This window comes from Chiloscyllium punctatum, chromosome 44, assembly GCF_047496795.1.
Source record: "Chiloscyllium punctatum isolate Juve2018m chromosome 44, sChiPun1.3, whole genome shotgun sequence".
NCBI classification, from domain to species: Eukaryota; Metazoa; Chordata; class Chondrichthyes; order Orectolobiformes; family Hemiscylliidae; genus Chiloscyllium; species Chiloscyllium punctatum.
Genome location: NC_092782.1, coordinates 16,495,449 through 16,515,416, shown reverse-complemented (window position 1 = coordinate 16,515,416; position 19,968 = coordinate 16,495,449). Strand labels below are relative to the sequence as shown.

The 19,968-nt window shown below is 42.5% G+C and overlaps 1 protein-coding gene across 3 annotated transcripts in view; it reads left to right on the top strand.

Annotated features, from left to right (window-relative positions):
• The window catches only part of eea1 (early endosome antigen 1), a 96,823-nt gene that overhangs the window by 24,152 nt on the left and 52,703 nt on the right, over positions 1-19,968 (top strand). For 2 of the 3 annotated variants that reach the window (XM_072562343.1, XM_072562345.1), the window contains 8 exons: positions 2,181-2,220; positions 3,213-3,326; positions 5,584-5,705; positions 6,840-6,995; positions 7,990-8,004; positions 9,588-9,704; positions 15,476-15,814; positions 17,760-17,909. In XM_072562343.1, coding sequence (XP_072418444.1) covers positions 2,181-2,220; positions 3,213-3,326; positions 5,584-5,705; positions 6,840-6,995; positions 7,990-8,004; positions 9,588-9,704; positions 15,476-15,814; positions 17,760-17,909 — 1,053 coding nt within the window. The remainder of the gene's footprint in view (positions 1-2,180; positions 2,221-3,212; positions 3,327-5,583; positions 5,706-6,839; positions 6,996-7,989; positions 8,005-9,587; positions 9,705-15,475; positions 15,815-17,759; positions 17,910-19,968) is intronic. The other variant, XM_072562344.1, reaches the window with a different exon arrangement.

Here is a 19,968-nt window from a genome sequence, read left to right as displayed (position 1 = left end):
CAAAATTAATTCAATCACAAGAGGGAACATCTTTTCCATGTCCATCTTGTCAAAACCAATCAGGATCTTGGACATTTCAATCACGAGACTTTTTGCTCTCCTAAATATGGAGGCCTTGCTGTTTTTTAAAAAAAAAGGTCCTAGTCAGATCACACCTGGGAGCAGTTTTGGACCCCTCATCCAAGGAAAGATAGACAAGCAGTGGAGACAGTCCAGAGAAGGTTCACTTAGTTACTCCTGTTTACAGAGGGACTGTGTTATGAGGAGAGTTTGAGTGGGTTGGGCCTGTACTCAGTTGCGTTTAAAGTAGGAGAGGGGACCTTACTGAAACTTGGAAGGCTCTTAAGGGGCTTGATAGGTTAGATGTGGCGAAGGTGTTTACCGCTGTAGCAGAATCTAAGACGAGAGGGCATAATCGTAGAGTAAGGGGTTTGAGACATGAGGAATGTTTTGCCTCAAGGTGGTGACTCTATGGAATTCTTTATCAGAGGTTTGTAGAGGCTGGGCTAAGATAGACTTTTAATCAGTGAAGAAATCAAGGGTTACAGGGAAAATACAGGAAAGTGGGGCCAAGGTTGATCAGATTAAGACTTTGGTTCTTTGGAATGCTGGGTACAGCTCTGGTCGCCATATCACCAAAAGGATGCGAATGCTTTGGAGAGGGTGCGGATGAGGTTCCCCAGGATGTTGCCTGGAATGGAGGGCGCTAGCTATGAAGAGAGGTTCAGTAGTTTAGGATTACTTTCATTAGAAAGACTGAGGTTGAGGGGCAGCTTGATTCAGATCTACTACATCATGAGCGGTACAGACAGGGTGGATAGCAAGAAGGTTTTTCCCAGAGTGCAGGACTCAGTTACTAGGGGTCGCAAGCTCAAAGTGAGAGGGGTAAGGTTTAAGGGAGATATGTGTTTAAGGTTCTTTATACAGAGGGTGGTAGGTGCCTGGAACTCACTGTCAGTGGAGGTTGTAGAGGTGGGCACGATAGATACGTGAATGGGCAGGGAGCAGAGGGATACAGACCTTTAGAAAATAGGTGACAGGTTTAGATAGAGGATCTAGATCGATGCAGGCTTGGAGGGCCAGATCTACTTCTGCTCCTACTTCTTATGGTCTAAAGGTTTGAAGAAAGTCAGTGCCACCATAATAAGGGGACACACCGGATCAGTTGAGAATTACCTTCCAGCCAGAGGCTCTTATGTGACTCTTGAAACGCAGATGTCTGGACAAAGGAGTGACTGGGAGATGGTTTTCAGTGGGTAAGGAAACTGAAGGGGAAGTGAGATAGTCCTGATGTGATGTTAGCCAAAACATTTCGTTTTAGTTCGTTTGACTTGTGTTTGGAAGAAAGAAACGTTTCCGATTCCCAGTACTTAGAATTATTCAACTCTTTTAGTGGAGTGTTGTCTCGTTCATTTAGCTTTTAGATATTTTCCTATTCATGAGTTCAGCGATATTATCATGTACGTCCGAGAGTAGGTGGGAATTGAACCTGCCCTTCTGGTCAAGAGGTAGGGATGCTACCGCTGTGCCACAAGAGCCCTAAAAAGGGACGACATATTGCATTCCTGAAATTGACAGATGTTTCTGATGTAGGTTTCTCTCTGATATTAGATATAACTAATTGACTGGTTCAAAAGTGTTATAAATCTGGTTCAGCTAGGCCTTCAAGCTCAGAGGCAGGGACACTACTGCTGTTCCCTGAAAGCCCTACCATTAGTCTATATCTGGATGTGACTCTTTGCATTTCTAATGAATATGTATAATCGGCTCTACAGCCTGTGCCTTTGATCTTAATCATCAATTCATGTGAACTTTAACTTTTTTTGTCTGGTTGCTTTCAAATGGATGAGTTGGAAAACAGGGTGTGCGATCGATGTGAGAGCTTTATGACCTTTGATATTGATTGCTGGGTGCTGTTTGTGCAATAAATGTTCATCTGAAACACGCTTACCTGTATTGCCTGAGGTGTGAGTGAGGTTTTCTACAGATTGTTCTATTACACTGTCACTAGTTTTGTCTGACCAGTCAGATTGATTATTGCACTGCGCTGAGTTGGCTTCCAGAAATATTACGACTGTATTCGCTTCTTTGTTTAGAAGCCTGCCCGCAATACTCTGATTTAATTGACATTGTAAGGTGTTTAACATGATGTTTTAAATGCATTCTGCATCTCTTTCCAGGCATCTTTGTCCGGTGGATTGATGTCCCCTGTCCCCTCAGGTAAACTGAGTTCCTGTTAAGGCATGTACATTATTTTGCAATGCACAAAAACAGTCATGATGTTTGTTTAAAAAAAATGTTGTGGAGTCTCTCTGACGCTTGTGGCACAGAAGTAGGCTAAATGATCCATTTGAGAGTCTGCCGACTCTCGACAATAATCCAGACAGTCCTATTCCCTGTTGTGACAAGTTTATTTCCCTTGACTAATTTTTTAAAAAATGTTTATTGTTTTTGCTTCCACCATCTTAGAAACAACTTTGTGTGCAGCAAGTGAATGCACTCCTAATTAGGATTCCTCCAGCATCTCTGGCCCAAAACTTTGGACTTCCAGCTAGTTGGAAGAGGATTTTTTTTAATCTGTTATCTAAACCTGTCATAAACTTACTTAGTTCTTTCAAGCGTGACTCCTACCTACTTTTGGCTTTCCAGGGAATGATCTTAATTCTGTAACTAAAATCTCCCATTCCTGGAAGCATTTTGGTCGCTCTCCTTTCCACCCTGTCAAGGACTCTCACATTCTTCTTAAAATGTGACCAGAACTGGATGCAGTACTGTAGTTGGGGCTTAACCAAAGCTTTTTATAGGTTCAGCATAACCTTCATGCTACTACACGAGCAGCCTTTATATATGAAGTGCTTTGCAAATCTATGCAATAAGAGATAGGAGTCGAAGTAAGGCCACTCACCACCTCGAGTCCACACTGCCATTCAATCATGGCTGATGGGCATTTCAGCTCCACTTACACACGCTCCCCCTGTAGCACTTAATTCCTTGTGAGAAATACATCCATCGTTCCCTCTGTCCCTGCACATTCTTTGTTATTGTGCCGTGACATTTATTCTGGTTCATCCTATCCTCTCCACCAAAATCCATCGTTATAGAAAGTTATCTGCTGTACTGCATGCCTACTGTTTCCATCATATCTCTTGCAGTTTTGTCAAGCAGAGACTCTGAGGTAACGTTAAAAATGCTGTTGTTTGTTCTTTCTATAGAGCAAACAGGTCTTCAGAGCCAACTAGAGAATGCCCAGGTAGAGAATATGAAGATCAAGCAGATGAATGAGTTGTTGGAGCAAAAAGCTGCCACGTTAGCAACTGAATTAGTAGGTAAGTGTGGGTTCCCTGGCAGAAAGACTGGGAGAACCGAACAGAAGCTTGAAATTCACAGATTTGGTAACAGTGCAGAGGGAGACTGCTAATTCTGACATGTTAGTGCTGTCTCTGAGCAAGAGGTATTCGCCTCATCCCACTCTGCCTTTAGTGAACATGCAGCCACCACACACTCTAGCAGCACACTTCAGATGCTAATCGCACACAACTTTTAAGAAACTGTCACCATTTGCTTCTTTGGCTCAAAAGTTTAAATTGGTGCTGTCTAATTCCAGTCTGGATTCAGTTCCTTCTATCTGCTGTATCCAAACTCTTGTTTATTTTGAACACCTCTATCAAATCTCCCCTCAAACTTCTACCTAAAGAGAACAGCCTCAGCTATAGAGTCATAGAGATGTACAGCACAGAAACAGACCCTTCAGTCCACTTCAGCCAGATAGCCTACATTAATCCAGTCCCAATTGCCAGGATTTGGCCGATTATCCCTCTCAACTATTTATATACCCATCCAGATGCTTTTTAAATAGTGTAGTTGTACCAGCGTAGTCCTCTTCCTCTGGCAGAGTATTCCATACATGCATGAAAATGTTTTCTTTAAGGTCCCTTTTTAAATCTTTCCCATTTCTCCTTAAACCTATGCTCTCTAGCTTTGGACTCCCCCGTCCCAGGCAAAAGACCTTGCCTATTTACCCTACCCATGTCCCTCATGACTTTGTAGACCTCTATCAGGTCACCTCTCAGCCTCCAATGCTCCAGGGAAAATAGCCTCCACCTATTCAGCTTCTCCCTATAAGCTCAAACCTTCCAACCCTGGCACCATCTTTGTAAATGTGTTCTGAACCTTTTCAAGTTTAACAACATCTTTCCCTAGCAAGGAGACCAGCATTGAACATAGTATTCCAAAAGTTTCTGTAAGATCCACATGACTGAAGTCTGTCAAATGTGGAATAATCTTTTAAGTCTTTTCTGCATCTTCTTGAATGTCGACACAATGTTCTTGGTGTATGGTATCTAAAACTGGACACATTACTGTAGCAGAAGCCATCCCAATGTTGTACACATATCCATTATAGCTTCCTTGCTTTTGTACTTCAGTTCTACTATTTTTAAAACTCAGCATCCTATAAGCTTTATTAACCAATTTCACAACTTGTCTCACAAGCAGGAGTACCTATTGCACATGCACCTTCTTGTCCCCCCTTTAGAATTGTAGACTTGATTTATATTGGCACTCCTGATCTCTCCTATCAAAATTAAACACTCCATGTTTCTTAGCATTGAGTTCCATCTTTGCATTTGTATCCAGTCTGTATTAGTTTCCTGGGCCTTGGCTCACTCTCAGCATTCCATTGTGCTGTACAACCAATGAAGTTCTTTTGACGAATGGTCTCTGCTGTAATTTAGGAATCCATGTAGCCAATTATGTGCAGCAAGCTCTTGCTTATAGCGAGGTGTAAATGTCTGTTGGTTATGGGATCCAAATTGGCCAGAGCACTGGAAGAAATCCCCTGCTGTTTAGATTAGATTAGATTACTTACAGTGTGGAAACAGGCCCTTCGGCCCAACAAGTCCACACCACCCCGCCGAAGCGTAACCCACCCTTACCCCTACATCTGCATCTACCCCTTACCTAACACTACGGGCAATTTAGCATGGCCAATTCACCTGACCTGCACATCTTTTGGAGTGTGGGAGGAAACCGGAGCACCCGGAGGAAACCCACGCAGACACGGGGAGAACGTGCAAACTCCACACAGTCAGTCGCCTGAGGCGGGAATTGAACCCGGGTCTCTGGCGCCGTGAGGCAGCAGTACTAACCACTGTGCCACCGTGCCGCCGTTGTGTTAAACATCAGTGCTGAATCTTCTCTCTCCACCCGACAGCAGGCAGGGCCTAAGTTTAATGTCTCTAATGGAAGTTGGCATCTCTGATTGTACAACATTCCCATGGTGCTGCACTGGGAGTGTCAGCTACCTTTATATGTCTTGGTTTCTGATATGGGATTTCAACAGAACGTCGGAGTCTGAGGGTGTAGAGCTAATGAGAACCGCTGCTGTCATCTAAGGCCTGCATTTTCCACTTCAGGCAGCAAAGAGTAAACTACATTTATTTTGGTTCTGGTATCAACTGTAGGCCATGAGTATTCCTGGCCTGTTCCTGCCTGTCTCCATCTTCCTCCCATTGTGCCCTCACACAATCCTTACGAAAATAACTGAACTTTCTACATAAATTCACATTCTTCGTTCCTTAATAGACGTTAAGGCAAAATTTGATGATGAGAAAAGCCACCGGAACCTTGCAGAGACGAGACTGCAAACTTTGATGGAAGAGCTGGAAAAGGAGCGAACCAAGACTGAAGAACTGCAAAGTGAATTGGTATGTGAATTTTAACATGTTTTGATGTTTAGCTTCATGTTGAAAACAAAAGCCTTTGAGATTTATCCTTCCTCGCAGTATGAGATCTGAGGCGATAGCTGGTTGCTTTTCAAAACAAATCAACTGCATATTCCTCTTGACTTTTAAACTCATTCTTCTTTCATCTGGAGGTGAACTTGCTATCATTATCTCATCCTTCTCCTGCATTAACAAAGTCCCTTTTTTTGTGCAATTGTTAATTCTACGTACATTGTGACTTAGTCAGTTTAAGGCCCAAAAAATGAAGAGAAATGTAGGAGTAAGTGTTGGTTGAGCAAGCCAGCAAGCAGTGCTGATGCATAGATTGTTTGCAGTCTTGAGGGGATGTGAACAGTGGGATAGAAGTGGTACAGCATGGAAGACCATTGTGTCCACACAGGCTCTCCAGTATGGTATCTCCCCAGCATTCGGGATAATGGAGCTGTTGCCCGTTCTGTGTTATCTAAAACTGTTTAAGAATTAAGGGTCTCCCGTTCTAGATAAAGAGTTGTGGAGGAATTGTTTCTCTCAGATGGTTGCCAGTTTTTGGAATTCTCTTTTCCAGACAGCAGTGGAGGCTGGGTCAGTGAATATATTCAAGGCTGAGTTAGGCAGATAATCGACCAACAAGAGTCCAGGATTATCAGTGACAGGAGCGCAAGTGGACCATTTTGGAGGGGCTGAATGGCGTACTTTTTATTTCTCCTATATCTTATTCTCTTCTGATACTGGATTTGGGACCACATGGCTCCAGTCTTGCTCTGTGATTGATTATCAATTCTTTCAGGGCAGCTAGAGATGGACTATAAATGTAACATGCCAAGAATTGACAACTTTAAAGAGGAAAGTCATCTTAACCAGAGAAATTAAGGATTAAATAAAGTTCTGTGTAATCTCCAAGCTGAATCGTAATGAAAATAGAGAATCTTCAGGGTTAAGAGACATGAACCAAAAGGCATTTTGACACTAGATCTGTTCTTTAATCTCTCATTCATTCCTAAATGTGACCCTCTGGGTTTAGTTGGTCTGTTTTTGACTGGAGATAAAATAGAAACTGCACATACCTCCTGCCCAACCTTGGGTGGAGTACTGACTGCGACTGTGTTTGGATCTTAGTTTCAGCGGCCCGGACTGGAGGACGTAGCCGTTCTGAAAAAGGAATTGGTACAGGTTCAGACCTTGATGGATCAGATGAGTCTTGAGCAGGAGAGGCGATCAGATAAACTGACAGATGAAAATGAACAGCTAAAGGTGCAGCGTAACACAGCAGAGGTAAGATTACACCTATACCTATCTGACAGCATTTCCTGAGCCAACTGATAGAGATAAAGACCCAATGTATTTAGTTAAAACTGCCTCTTTTACACTCATCAATTGATATACGTTTGGCGAGCACCAGAAAAAGAAAAATATCAGTGATCGAGTTAGTTAACTGTCTGTGAAGACATTAGTGTCTGAACAGTCTTATGGAATCTTGCAGCAGAGGATGATGCAGTTTGGCCCATCTATGTCAACTTTTTGAAAGAGCTAGAGACCAAACAAAACTGCAGATGCTGGAATCCAAAATAGACAAGCACGAGGCTGGAAAAACACAGCAAGCCAGGCAGCATCAGGAGGTGGAGAAGTCAACGCTTTGGGTGTAACCCTTTAGCTGTGCAATTTGTACCACTCCCCACTTCTTTTTCTATAGTCCTGCATCTTCTTATTTCCTTTTTGCATTTATATCCATTTGAAAGTCACCATTTATAGTGTGTGCAACCTTCCGGTAGTGCATTCCAGGTATTCCTAAATGGCTGTGCAATTGAATTGTTGCTTTTACCTCAGAGTGTGACATGAGCATATTTCTGATGTCTTCACTACCTCATTAGGTGTTTAATCATGGCGTGTGTGTGTGTGTGTGAGAATAAGTAAGTAGGCAGTTTGAACCACAGTGTGTGTGTGATATCCATGCAATAGGATTGAGAACACATGATTTCAATGGGACAATAAGCCAGTGTTGCACCCGCTTGAATCAGGTACTGGGTGGTTGGGTTAGGCTATAATTGAATCATAATGTCTAGTGAATCTGTTGGGTCATTGCTGGTGTCAAGCTTTGCCATCCATCATCCACTTGCCTGATGTGTTTACTTCCTTCCCATTATCATTGTTTGAATTGTTTAAATGTTGGACTCAATGTTGATGTTTTCATTGTGTAATTTTGTTGTTTGTGCCTTCCATGCTGTCATTCTTCATTTTCTGCTTCTCTTCTGATTGCGTCCCCATGGAGAAACTTAAACTTGAGGTAAATCTTCACACTATACCATTTGAGCACAATCCTCTCCCAACTAACACATCTTATGCAGCGTATCGGTTTGGTGTTTGTGCTTCACTGATTTCTAAAACCTTCTTCCTGGTTAACGGCAGCTTTATTTGGTGCAATTTTGTTTTAAAATTTCCATCACTTGATTTCAAAAGCAACATCTCTTGTATTATAGTGTGGGCAGAATGATCATTATGAAGGTTGTGCTGACTTTAAACTAAGTATGAGGCACAGTGTTGAGATTTTCTCACAGGATGCTCCTATTGCCAAGTGTTTACTCTGAAGCTCTGTTTCACACTTTAGAATTTGGGTGGCTCTTCATCTATCCCATAGTGATGAGTCACGGATGTGAAAATTGTTTGGGACTAATAAGGATGCTTTAACATTACATTCGCACTCAGCAAGCCACCCTGATCTAAAGCTGAGATCTGTGCACTTGTTCTTGTTAGAATCAGTATCTCACAGCCTTCAGTTTAACTGAAGCTACATTGAGCTCTGGATTCTGTAATAGCAGGGTCCGTTGATATTTTTATATCACTGTGTGGTGGCTATATCCTACACTCCAACACACCAGAGTTAGACATCAGGAGCAGTCTAACTCTGATCAATGTATTTGAAGATATGCCACAGGAAATCCTATTTTTAAACAATATTGAGAGTTTGTAATTGGGTTTAATTTGTGCACACCATCAGTTATTGCTATAGATCCATTAAAAATGGATTTTGGACATTTTGCAAAACATTGTCATTTTTCAACCAAGTCTTGGTGGAAAGTCTTGTCCATTGTCCATTGCTGGACTTAACAAAATCATGTAGGATCAAGATTGGACCTAACCAGCCCTGTACATTCTTCTGCAAACCACTGATTTGGAACGATGTTCTATATCATAACTCACTTTATCCTTCGGTATCACTGGGTCAAAACTCTTGTACTCCCTCTCTGAAAACATCATGGCTCTCCCTGAAGTGTAGCAGCTCAAGAAGGCTGCCCATTATCTGAACATCAGTCACAAAGCTGGTCTTGCCCATGAATGAATGAATGACTGACTGATTTATAGAAAAATTACAATTTTAGAACAAGGGAGCATAATGTTAAAATAAGAACCTGGTGATTTGGTTGTGATATCATGAAGCACAAACAGAGCAGTGAAAATTCAACTATTCACCCTGCCCCGCCCCCCCCCCCCCCCCCCCCCCCCCAAAAAAAATCTCTTCCGGTTGTGTGAAAATTACAAATGTCACATCTGCGATTGAAGAGTTTAATTGGGTAAGTCTTACGGAAGATTGGAGTTGAGGTACGGGTCAACCATGATCCAGTTGAATAGCTCAACAGGGTCAAGGCGCAGAATGGGCTCCTCTTGTTCTTACTTTCACCTCTCGTCTCTGAAAATACTTCAGTGTGTCAGCTGAACAATTGAGTTTTAAAGGGGGAATGCAGGTGTCTGGGTTTTATTCAATTCCACCTTTTTGCACAGCATTGCATTTGTTTGTTTGTTCCCTGCGTATTTTACAAAGTAACTTCTGCAAATCTGGGTTGTCAGCCTTGGGTTTTTTTTTGCTTCAAGGCATCTATAACTGAGCTGAGCGCAGAACTGGCCAGAAAGCAGCAGGAGAACACGACACAATGCGAGGAGCTGCAGAGGGTCCGGCAAGAGTGTGAGGAAATGAGAAAGAAAAACCAGGTGAGGGAAGTGCCTTGTGTCGGAAGCCAAGAGTCCTTACTGAGTAAATTGTGATATCTTGTGCAGAGCTGCGTACTTGAGATCTTGTTCTCATCATATTAAAAACATATTATTCGTCAAATCTTTGTTTTTGAGTAAGTAAGGGTAGAGATGCTTTTTCAGTCTCCAAATAGGGCATCAGTGATAGATGAAAGATAAGGGCAGGGTTCAATCTGTTCAAATATAAGTGTCACACCATAAAGAATGAGAATAATTGTATATCGGTGGTGGACATTAATTGAGAATTCAATGTATTCCTAAAAGTAGGAAAATATTGAAAAAGCAGTATAAGTTGGAAAAGATACATGTTGATTGGCAAGTTAGAAGGTGCCGTTTGTAAAACGTATCTCCATAAATAAAGACTCCTGGACAGTGTTCAAAGATTGCTTCCAGTTCTATCCTTCATTTTAGGCATCATGGTTTACAGCAGTTAAAGTTGGAGAGGATGTCAAGGAGATTTACCAGAATAGTATCAAGGATGAGGAGGACTTGAGTTATTTGGAGAGACCGGAAAAGGTGCAATTGTTCCCTTTACTGCAGGGGGAAGTTTAGAAGTTGCAATGTTGATATGTTCAAAATCATGAATGGTTTTGGGAGTTGGAGAGAAATTGTTTGCAGTGGCTTAGAGGGTTGTAGCAAGAGTCATGGAGATATACAGCATGGAAACAGACCCTTCCGTCCAACTCGTCCATGCCGACCAGACATCCCAACTAATTTACTTCAGTTTGCCAGCACTTGGCCCACATCCATCCGAACCCTTCCTAGACATCTACCCATCCAGATGCCTTTTAAATGTTGCAATTGTACCAGCCTCCACCACTTCCTCTGGCAGCTCGTTCCATACACGTACCACCCTCTCCGTCGAAAAAAGTTGCTCTTTCATTCCCTTTTTAAATTTTCTTCTGTCACCCCAAACCTATGCCCTCCAGTTTTGGATTCCCAAACCCCAGGAAAATACCTTGTCTATTTACTCTAGCCATGCCCCTCATGATTTTATAAACCTCTATCAAGTCACCCCATAGGCCCCAGCCTATTCAACCTCTCCATATAGATCAAATCCTCCAACTCTGGCAACATCCTTATAAATCTTTTCTGAACCCTTTCAAGTTTTACAGCATTCTTCCTATAGGAGGGAGACCAGAATTGCACACAGTATTCCAAAAGTGGCCCAACCAGTGTCCTGTACAGCCACAACATGACCTCCCAAATCCTATACTCATTCCTGTGACCAATAAAGGAAAACATATGAAGCACCGCCTTCACCATCCTATCTGTCTGTGACTCCACTTTCAAGGAACTATGAACCTGCACTCCAAGGTCTCTTTGTTCAGCAACACTCTCCAGGACTTTACCATTAACTGTATAAGTGTTGCCCTGATTTGCCTTTACAAAATGCAGCACCTCAGAATTACCTACATTAAACTCCATCTGTCACTCCTCGACCCATTGGCCCATCTGATCAAGATCTCGTTGTACACTAAGATAGCATTCTTCACCTTCCATTTCACCTCCAATTTTAGTGTCATTTGCAAACTTATTAACCGTGCCTCCTATGTTCATATCCAAATCATATATACAAATCACAAAAAGCAGTGGACCCAGCAATGAACCTTGTGGCACACCACTGGTCACAGGCTGCCAGTCTGAAAGGCAACCCTCCGCCACCACCTTCTGTCTCATGTCTTTGAGTAAGTTCTGTATCCAAATGTCTAATTCTCCCTCTTTTCAGTGTGATCTAACCTTGCTAATCAATCTACTTTGAGGAACCTTTTTGAACTGCTGACTGAAGTCCTACAGATCATGTCCACCACTTTGCCCTAATCAATCCTCTTTGTTAGTTCAAAACACTCAATCAAGTTTGTGACACATGATTTCCCATGCAGGAAGCCATGTTGGCTATCTCTAATCAGTCCTTGCCTTTCCAAATACACGTAAATCCTGTTTCTCAGGATTCCCTCCAGCAACTTGCCCACCACCAATGTCAGACTCACTGGTCTGTAGTTCCCTGGCTTTTCCTTACCAACTTTCTTAAATAGTGGCACCACGTTAGCCAACCTCCAGTCTTCTGGCACCTTCCCTGTGACTATTGATGATACAAATATCTCAGCAAGGGGCCCAGTATCACTTCGCTAGCTTTCCACAGAGTTCTAGGGTACACTTGATCAGGTCCTAGGAATTTATCCACCCTTATACATTTCAAAACATCCAGTGTCACCACCTCCAATATGGACATTTTTCAAGATGTCACCTTCTATATCCCCACATTCTATATTTTCCATGTCCTCCTTCACAGTAAATACTGATGCAAAATGCTCACTTAGTATTTCCCCTATTTCCTGCAGTTCCAGAAATAGGTGCCCTGCTGACCTTTGAGGGGTCCTATTCTGTTCCTAGTTACCCTTTTGTCCTTTAATGTATTTATAAAATCCCTTTGGATTCTCTAAGCCAATTTGCCAAAGCTATCTCATGTCCCTAAATTGTTCTCCTGATTTCCCTCTTAAGTATACTTCTAATGTCTTTGTACTCTTGAGGATTCACTGAATTTCTACTGTCTACTTGTCATCTGCTTTCTTCTTTTTCTTGACCAAACCCTCAATTCCTGTAGTCATCCAGCATTCCCTACACCTACCAGCCTTTCTTTTCACCCTCAGAGGAATATACTGTCTCTGGATTCTAGTTATCTCATCTTTTGAAAGTTTCACATTTTCCAGTCATCCCTTTACCTGCAAGCATGCGCCTCCAATCGCCTTCTTTGCTAATAGCGCTGAAATTAGCCTTCCTCCAATTTACAAATTCAACTTTTTAGATCTGGTCTATCCTTTTCCGCCACTACTTTAAAGCTAATAGAAGTATGGTTGCTGGCCCAAAGTGCTCCTCCACTGGCACCTCAGTCACCTGCCCTCCCTTATTTCCCAAGAGTAGGTAAGGTTTTGCACCTTCTCTAATAGGTACATCCACATTCTGAATCTTCTTGTACACACTTAACAAATTCCTTTCCATCTAAACCCTTAACACTATGGCTGTCCCAGTTTATGTTTAGAAAATTAAAATCCTCTACCATAACCACCCTATTATTCTTAAGATAAGTGAGATCTCCATACAAGTTTGTTTCTCAATTTCTTGCCGAATATGGCAGGGGCTGAGGGGGGGGGGGGGGTTGTATTTAATACAATCCCAAAAAGGTGATCATCTCTTTCTTGTTTCTCAGTTCCACCAGATAACTCCACTGGACATTACTCCCAGGAATATCCTCCCTCAGTACAACCGTAATATTATCCCTGATCAAAAACCCCACTCCCCCTCCCCTCTTGCCCCCCTTTTGTATCCTTCTTATAGCATTTGTATCCTGGAAGATTAAGCTACCAGTCCTGTCCATCCCTGAGCCATGTTTCTGGAATTACTATGATATTCCAGTCCCATGTTCCTAACCATGCCCTGAGTTCATCTGCCTTCCCTGTTAGGCCCCTTGCATTGAAATAAGTGCAGTGTAATTTATGAGTCCTACCTTGTTCTCTGCTTTGTTCCTGTCTGCCCTGACTGTTTGACTTGTTCCTTTTCCTAACTGTACAAGTCTCAGATTGATCTCTTTCCTCACTATTTCCCAGGGTCACACCCCCCACCTTACTAGTTTAAATCCACCCGAGCAGCTTTCACAGATCTCCTTGTCAGTATATTAGTCCCCTTCCAATTCAGGTGCAATCCATCCTCCTTGTACAGGTCACTTCTACCCCAGAAGAGGTTCCAGTGATCCAAAAATGTGAACCCTTCTCCCCTGCTCCAGCTTCTAGCCATGCACTCATCTGCTTTATTCTCTTATTCCTACCCTCACTCACTTGTATCACTGGGAGTAATCCAGATATTGCTACCCTCGAAGGCCTCCTTTTTTTTAAATTCCTGCCTAACTTCCCATATTCTCTCTTCAGAATCTCATCCTTTTCCCTTCCTATGTCCTTAGTTCCAGTGTGTACAATAACTTCCTGCTGAACCCTCTTCCCCTTTGAGAATATTCTGCACTGTCTCAGAGATCTCCTTGATCCAGGTACCAGGGAAGCAACACACCATTCTGATTTCTCGCAGCCAGCCACAGAAACGTCTGTCTGTGCCTTAACTGGAGAGTCCCCTATCACAGTGGGTTGCTTGGAACCTGACGTACCCCTTGTTACATCAGAGCTAGTCTTGACAGCGGAAACTTGGCTGTTTGTGCTACATTCTCCTGACAGTCCATCACCACCTACATTTTCCAAAACAGCATACTTGTTTGAGATTGGGATAGCCACAGGAGATTCCTGCACTACCTGCCTGCCTCCCTCTCCTATCTTTCCTGGAGGTAACCCCGACTACCTGACTGTATCTGCGGTTTTTCTCCCTTCCTATAACTGCCATCCATCACACTCCCTAACTCCTGTCAAGTCTTCATTGCCTCTGACTGCTGCTCCAAACGATCCATGTGATCCGATAGGATTTGCAACCAAACACACTTACTGCAGACGTAATAGTCAATAATATGGAAATTCTCTCTAAACTCCCTCATCTGACAGGAAGAGCACATCATTCTACTATAGGCCATCTTTTGCACCTTAACAATCTTCAGACCCAGAAAATAGCAGTGTCTAACTGCTTTGAAAAAGTTAGAAATCACACAACACCAGGTTATAGTCCAACAGGTTTATTTGGAACCACTACCTTTTGGAGTGCTGCTTCTTCAGGTGGTTGTGGAGAATAAGATTGTATCACACAGAATTTGTAGCAAACGTTGACAGTATGATGCAACTGAAGTTATATATTGAAAAAGACCTGGATTGTTTAAGTCTCTCATCTTGCCCTGTGTGAGGCTGTCTGTATCCCAGTGTTTAGACTGATCCTATTTCTAACAAAAATTTACAAAATTTTACATGTACTTCTGCAAGTACAATTCACCTCACACAAGTTTTAGTCAACAAATCAGATGATATATTTGACCAAGACTTATTAATTATTAAAATTTCAGTTTGTATTCAGCATAAATCTGATTTTTATCCACTTTCTGGGGGTTTACAATTCTTGCCCTTTGTCCTTGAGAAAGTTGTGGTGAGCCATTATGAACTCCAGTGGTTTGATGGAATGGTGTGCCCAGTTCAGAGGGTCACGTTAGTGTTCACGTGGATTCAGTAAGAGTAGCAGAATCTCTTGCTTAAGGTGCATTCATGAACCTTTGTTTTTGTGTTTTGGCTGGTCTTGCAGCCATGTTGTCCCTTTTTTTAAAAAACTCTCACCAATCTTTTATGTCTAAACTAAGCGAAATGGCATTCAAGCTTTAAAACTGCTGTTTTCTTCATTCAAGAATGCAGGCTTGTCTAGCAGGTAGCATTTATTCTTTGTTACATCTGAATGGCTGGCTGGGAGATTTCTATTTAAAGTGTATCACATAGCAACCTAACCATGTACAAGTGATTAGATCTGCTTCCCTGAAGACGACAATCCTGTAGTTTAATGTTTCACCTTCAGATATATTCTCATTCCAAGTTTACTTAATTGAATTTAAATGTATCCCTCCCATTATGGGATTTGTACCCTTAGTTCTGAATTCTGGATTGCAGGTCCAGTTACAGAATCACTCACTGTAGCCCCTTTGAGGCAGGATTTAAACTTGTTTAGATTACTACTCAAGTAGTACTATCATTCTAATAATATTGTGCAGACCATGACAATCAGTGACTGCGATACAATGAAAATTTATAACCACATTATTTCAGAAACTTTCAGAAAATCTATCCAAGAAAGAAGTTGAGTTCCAGCAACTGCACGATCGTCTGAATGAGGCATCTTTAAGTAAGAAGAGTTTGGAGACCAGCTTACAGGAGAGGGAGCTCGATTGCAAGCAGCTCCAAGCAAAGCTGTCTACTGCCGAGACACTGATGCAAAGAGTGCACACTGAATTGGGTCAGACTGGGGAGACGAGCCAGAAACTGAGGGGAGAGCTGTCGGAGGTGGAGACCAAGTACCACCAGCTTCGAGCTGAGTTCAAACAGACACAGCAGCAGCGAGAAGAGAAGGAGCAGCAAAAGGTCCAGCTGCAGAATGAGCTGAATCAGGTGAGGCGATACTGTCCAGTGGCAGGGAATTGAGAGGTTTCCAGTGCTGCATTGATACACTTTGATTTTAGACAGAGGGGTAGAATGCTTGTTTCACAATAAGGGCATTTTGGAATGTTAGTGCATCCTCAAGTCCTCAAACTTGCTGCAGCATTCAGTTACTTTGTGGCTGATCTATCCTTTATCTCCCTATCCTTTGATACCTACACCTAATAATTTATCAGTCCTTATTGTTGAAAACTCCAATTGTCTCCAGCAACCACAGTCTGTATGAGAGAATTATTCCAGCTCTTTGTATGGAAAAGCGTTGACCAGTTGGGGCACATGGCCTGTTTTGTGTTGTCAATACTTCACAGGATGTGGACATTGCTGGCAAGGTCAGTGTTTATTCTCCATCTGTAACCTAGCCTTGAGAGGCTGGTGGGTGATCTGCCACCTTAACCGTTGCAGTCTGTGTGGTATCAGAGAACACAGTGCTGCTGTGGAGGGAGTTCCAGGATTTTCACCCAGTGACACTGAAGGAACTGTGGTGTTGTTCCAAGTCAGGATGCTGAGTGTCTGGGAAGGGAACTTGCAGCTGGTGGTATCTGCTGTCCTTCTGGATGTTAGTGGTAGTATGTTTTGAAGGTTTTGTTGAAGGAGTGTTGGTAGGCTGCTGCAGTGCGTATTAATTAATATCCTGTGAAAAGTCCTTCTGATTCCACTTCTGAATGGGTTACCTCTAATTTTAAAATGTTGTCCCCTTTTAGTTGGTTCCCCACTAAAGAAAACAAAAGTTGAGCAGCAAGTGTTCCACTTGAGTGGTACTGAAGCTTTTCTGATAGGTGGAGGAGTGCCTTTGCTTTAAATGTCATCCCAGAAGTTCCCAAATGTTGGAAAGGCAGTGTCAGCCATCATTATGAGTACAGGACAGAAATGGTCCAGCTGGAAGCAATGAATTTAAGATCCTGCTGGGTTTCCACTACACCCTTCATTCCATCAGTGTTAAGTCCATCATTGAAGGAGCCCTTCAATCCAGAACAGCTGTTTAGGTAAGCAGCATTCTGTGATGGCTCTTACTTTTGGGTTAATGATGTAATGAGGTTCCAAATCATAGTCTACTGCACAGAAAGAGGCCTCACTGACCAAAGAAGGTCATGACCCTCTTCTTTTGTTGCTGTGCATTCCTCCAGGCTGCAATGACTTGGAAAGTAAAGTAAGGCCAGGCTAGCAGGGTCTGATAGCCCACTTGGGGGAAAGAGGATGTCCCTCTGCTGTCCCACCTTGTCCATTCGGCCTTCCACGTGCCTGTTGAAAAGAGCGGGGCTCCAGTTTCCCCTTATCTACACTGTCTAGGGCAAATGAGGCATGCAGGGTGCCTCTGGACTGACAGTGCTTGTGTGGATGCGTCATGAATGTTTGAAGATGGCACTGGTACCAGTGATTCTGGTCGGTCCTGGGATATCCCAGTAGTGGTGAGTTCTTCTGGAGACACCAGTTATTTGAATTAAGCTAGCATCGGACTAGACGGGTGCCTTCCGGTGGTGTTGGTAGTTAATGAGGTGAATTTGGGGCAAGCATTGAGAGAACCTGTTGTCTCTTGTGGAGAGAGAGCCTCTAATGCAACTTGACAAAATTGACACCTTAGTGAAAGAAAGCAAGATTTAGCTCCAAGTTGATGTCCTTGAATATATCAAAGAATATTCTTTGAAATTATTTTTGATAGCTGTGCTCAATTACTCTGCTATGAGGAAGATTTTACATTTGGTGATATGCAAATTACTTTACAAAGTCATGCCTTTTCGTAACTCTTTCACCAAAGATGCGAAAGTGAAAACTTGAGTCTGTTTTGTAAAAGATTTATGCTGAATATTTAACGATGTAAGGAGTACAGACCTCTGTGGCTGGATGGCTGCAAGTCTCTGCACAGCTTTTGAGATGTTCATCAATCTCGTCTTGATGATAGCTCCATGCGAAGCTTCTGGAGACTGAGCGGCAGCTTGGTGAGGTACAGGGCCGGCTGAAGGAGCAGAGGCAGTTGTCTGGCGAGAAGCTGAAGGACAAGGAGCAGCAAGTGGCTGACCTGCAGCTGAAACTCTCCCGTGCTGAGGAACAGGTGAGAACTGTGCATAAGTTGTGTGCTGTAGTTGACCCCTGCTCTCCTTAACTCTACAAGTACAGCAATCTGTTTTGCTCATCCGCACTAAGTGCATCATAGCTCATTGCACTCTCTTTGCTAATGAGCAGTTTATAACATTTCAATTTATTGATAGCCGGAGATTGCCAACAGAAAGGGAATTAAGTTGGATGTGAGAGTAAGAGGTATAGTTAGTAAGTTTGAAGCTGACACCAAAATTGGAGGTGTAGTGAACAGCAAAGAAGGTTACCTCAGATTACAATGGGATCTTGACCAGATGGCCCAATAGGCTGAGAAGTGGCAGATGGAGTTTAATTTAGATAAATGTGAGGTGCTACATTTTGGGAAAGCAAATCTTAGCAGAACTTATACATCTTAATGGTAAGGTTATGGGAAGTGTTGCTGAACAAAGACCTTGGAGTACAGGTTCATAGTTCTTTGAAAGTGGAGGCGCAAGTAGACAGGATAGTGAAGAAGGCATTTGGTGTTCTTTTGTTTATTGGTCAGAGTATTGAGTACAGGAGTTGGGAGGTCATGTTGCGGCTGTACAGGGCATTGGTTAGACCACTGTTGGAATATTGCGTGCAATTCTGGTCTCCTTCCTATCGAAAGATGCTGTAAAACTTGAAGGGGTTCGGAAAAGATTTGCAAGGATGTTGCCAGGGTTGGAGTATTTGAGCTATAGGGAGAGGTTGAACAGGCTGGAGCTGTTTTCCTTGGAGCGTCGAAGGCTGAGGGGTGACCTTATAGAGGCTTAGACAATCATGAGGGTCATGGATAGGGTAAATAGACCAAGTCTTTTCCCTGGGAGTCCATAAAGTGAGAGGGGAAAGATATAAAAGAGACCTAAGGGGCAACTTTTTCACACACACGGTGATACATGTATGGAATGAGCTGCCAGAGGAAGTGGTGGAGGCTGGTACAATTGCAACATTTAAGAGGCATTTGGATGGGTATATGAATAGAAAGGGTTTGAAAGGCTGGTTGCTGGCAGGTGGGACTAGATTGGGTTGGGATATCTGGTCGGCATGGACAGGTTTGACTGAAGGGTCTGTTTCCATGCTGTACATCTCTATGACTCAAGTCTTTAGCAAGATTATGGAGCTTGTCTTCATGTCTAAAGTTTAATTTCTGACTCGGTATCTATCCCTACATCACCTCCATAAATGGCACCCACATTCACCTCTATTTATATTCGATCTGGATCCAAAAACATCCCAAGTTTAATATTCTTATTCTTTAACCAATCCAGGCCTTGCCCCTCCTTTTCTCTAAGTTCCAGTCCAGCCATTCTCTGCAAAGTAAAGAGATCAAGATTTCAAGGTGCAGACAAAAGGCTCAAGTGAACGTTGTAAGCTTATTCTCAACCATACTGCTGAGAGAATGTTGTCTTCTCAGGTGTCATTTATCAGATGAAATGTTAAACCAAAGGCCTGTTTGTCCCTCGGGTGAACGTAAATGTCCCTTTGCTCTAAATAAAGAAGAGCAAGACCACACTCTGGTATTAGGTCACTATATTTGTCACCAAAACCAAATGAAGTGATTTATTAGTCAATATCCTGATTAATAAAATATTTGCATACTTCAGGGAGATTAAAAATAACTAGTTTGCAAATCTTTATCCTACTGTTCAGTAAGTGATGTATTCATTTCTTGAACTTTAAGCATTTCAAATAAGCAGTAATCTGTGGTGACAGCTTTAAAGTGCTTTGGGACTTAAGAACTAGTGAAACCAGATTTTGTGAGACTTTGCAACATGCAAAGTAGCTACTGTGTTGGACTACAAAACGACTCCTGGACTCAAAAGTGTGTCTCTGTGGCATCTTTACTGCTTTCTCCTTTTCACAATCATCTGCCCGTTGCCAGATTTGATCAGGTGCTTTAAGCTATTAGTGTATTTGAGGTATGTTTAACTTGAGTGACAAAATAGTTCACTTCTGTTGTGATGCAGCATTACCTTGGTCCTTTTTAGAAAACCAAATGCAAGTATGCAACATTTAGACAAATTGTATACTAGTTCTTTCTTCCTTTAGTCAAT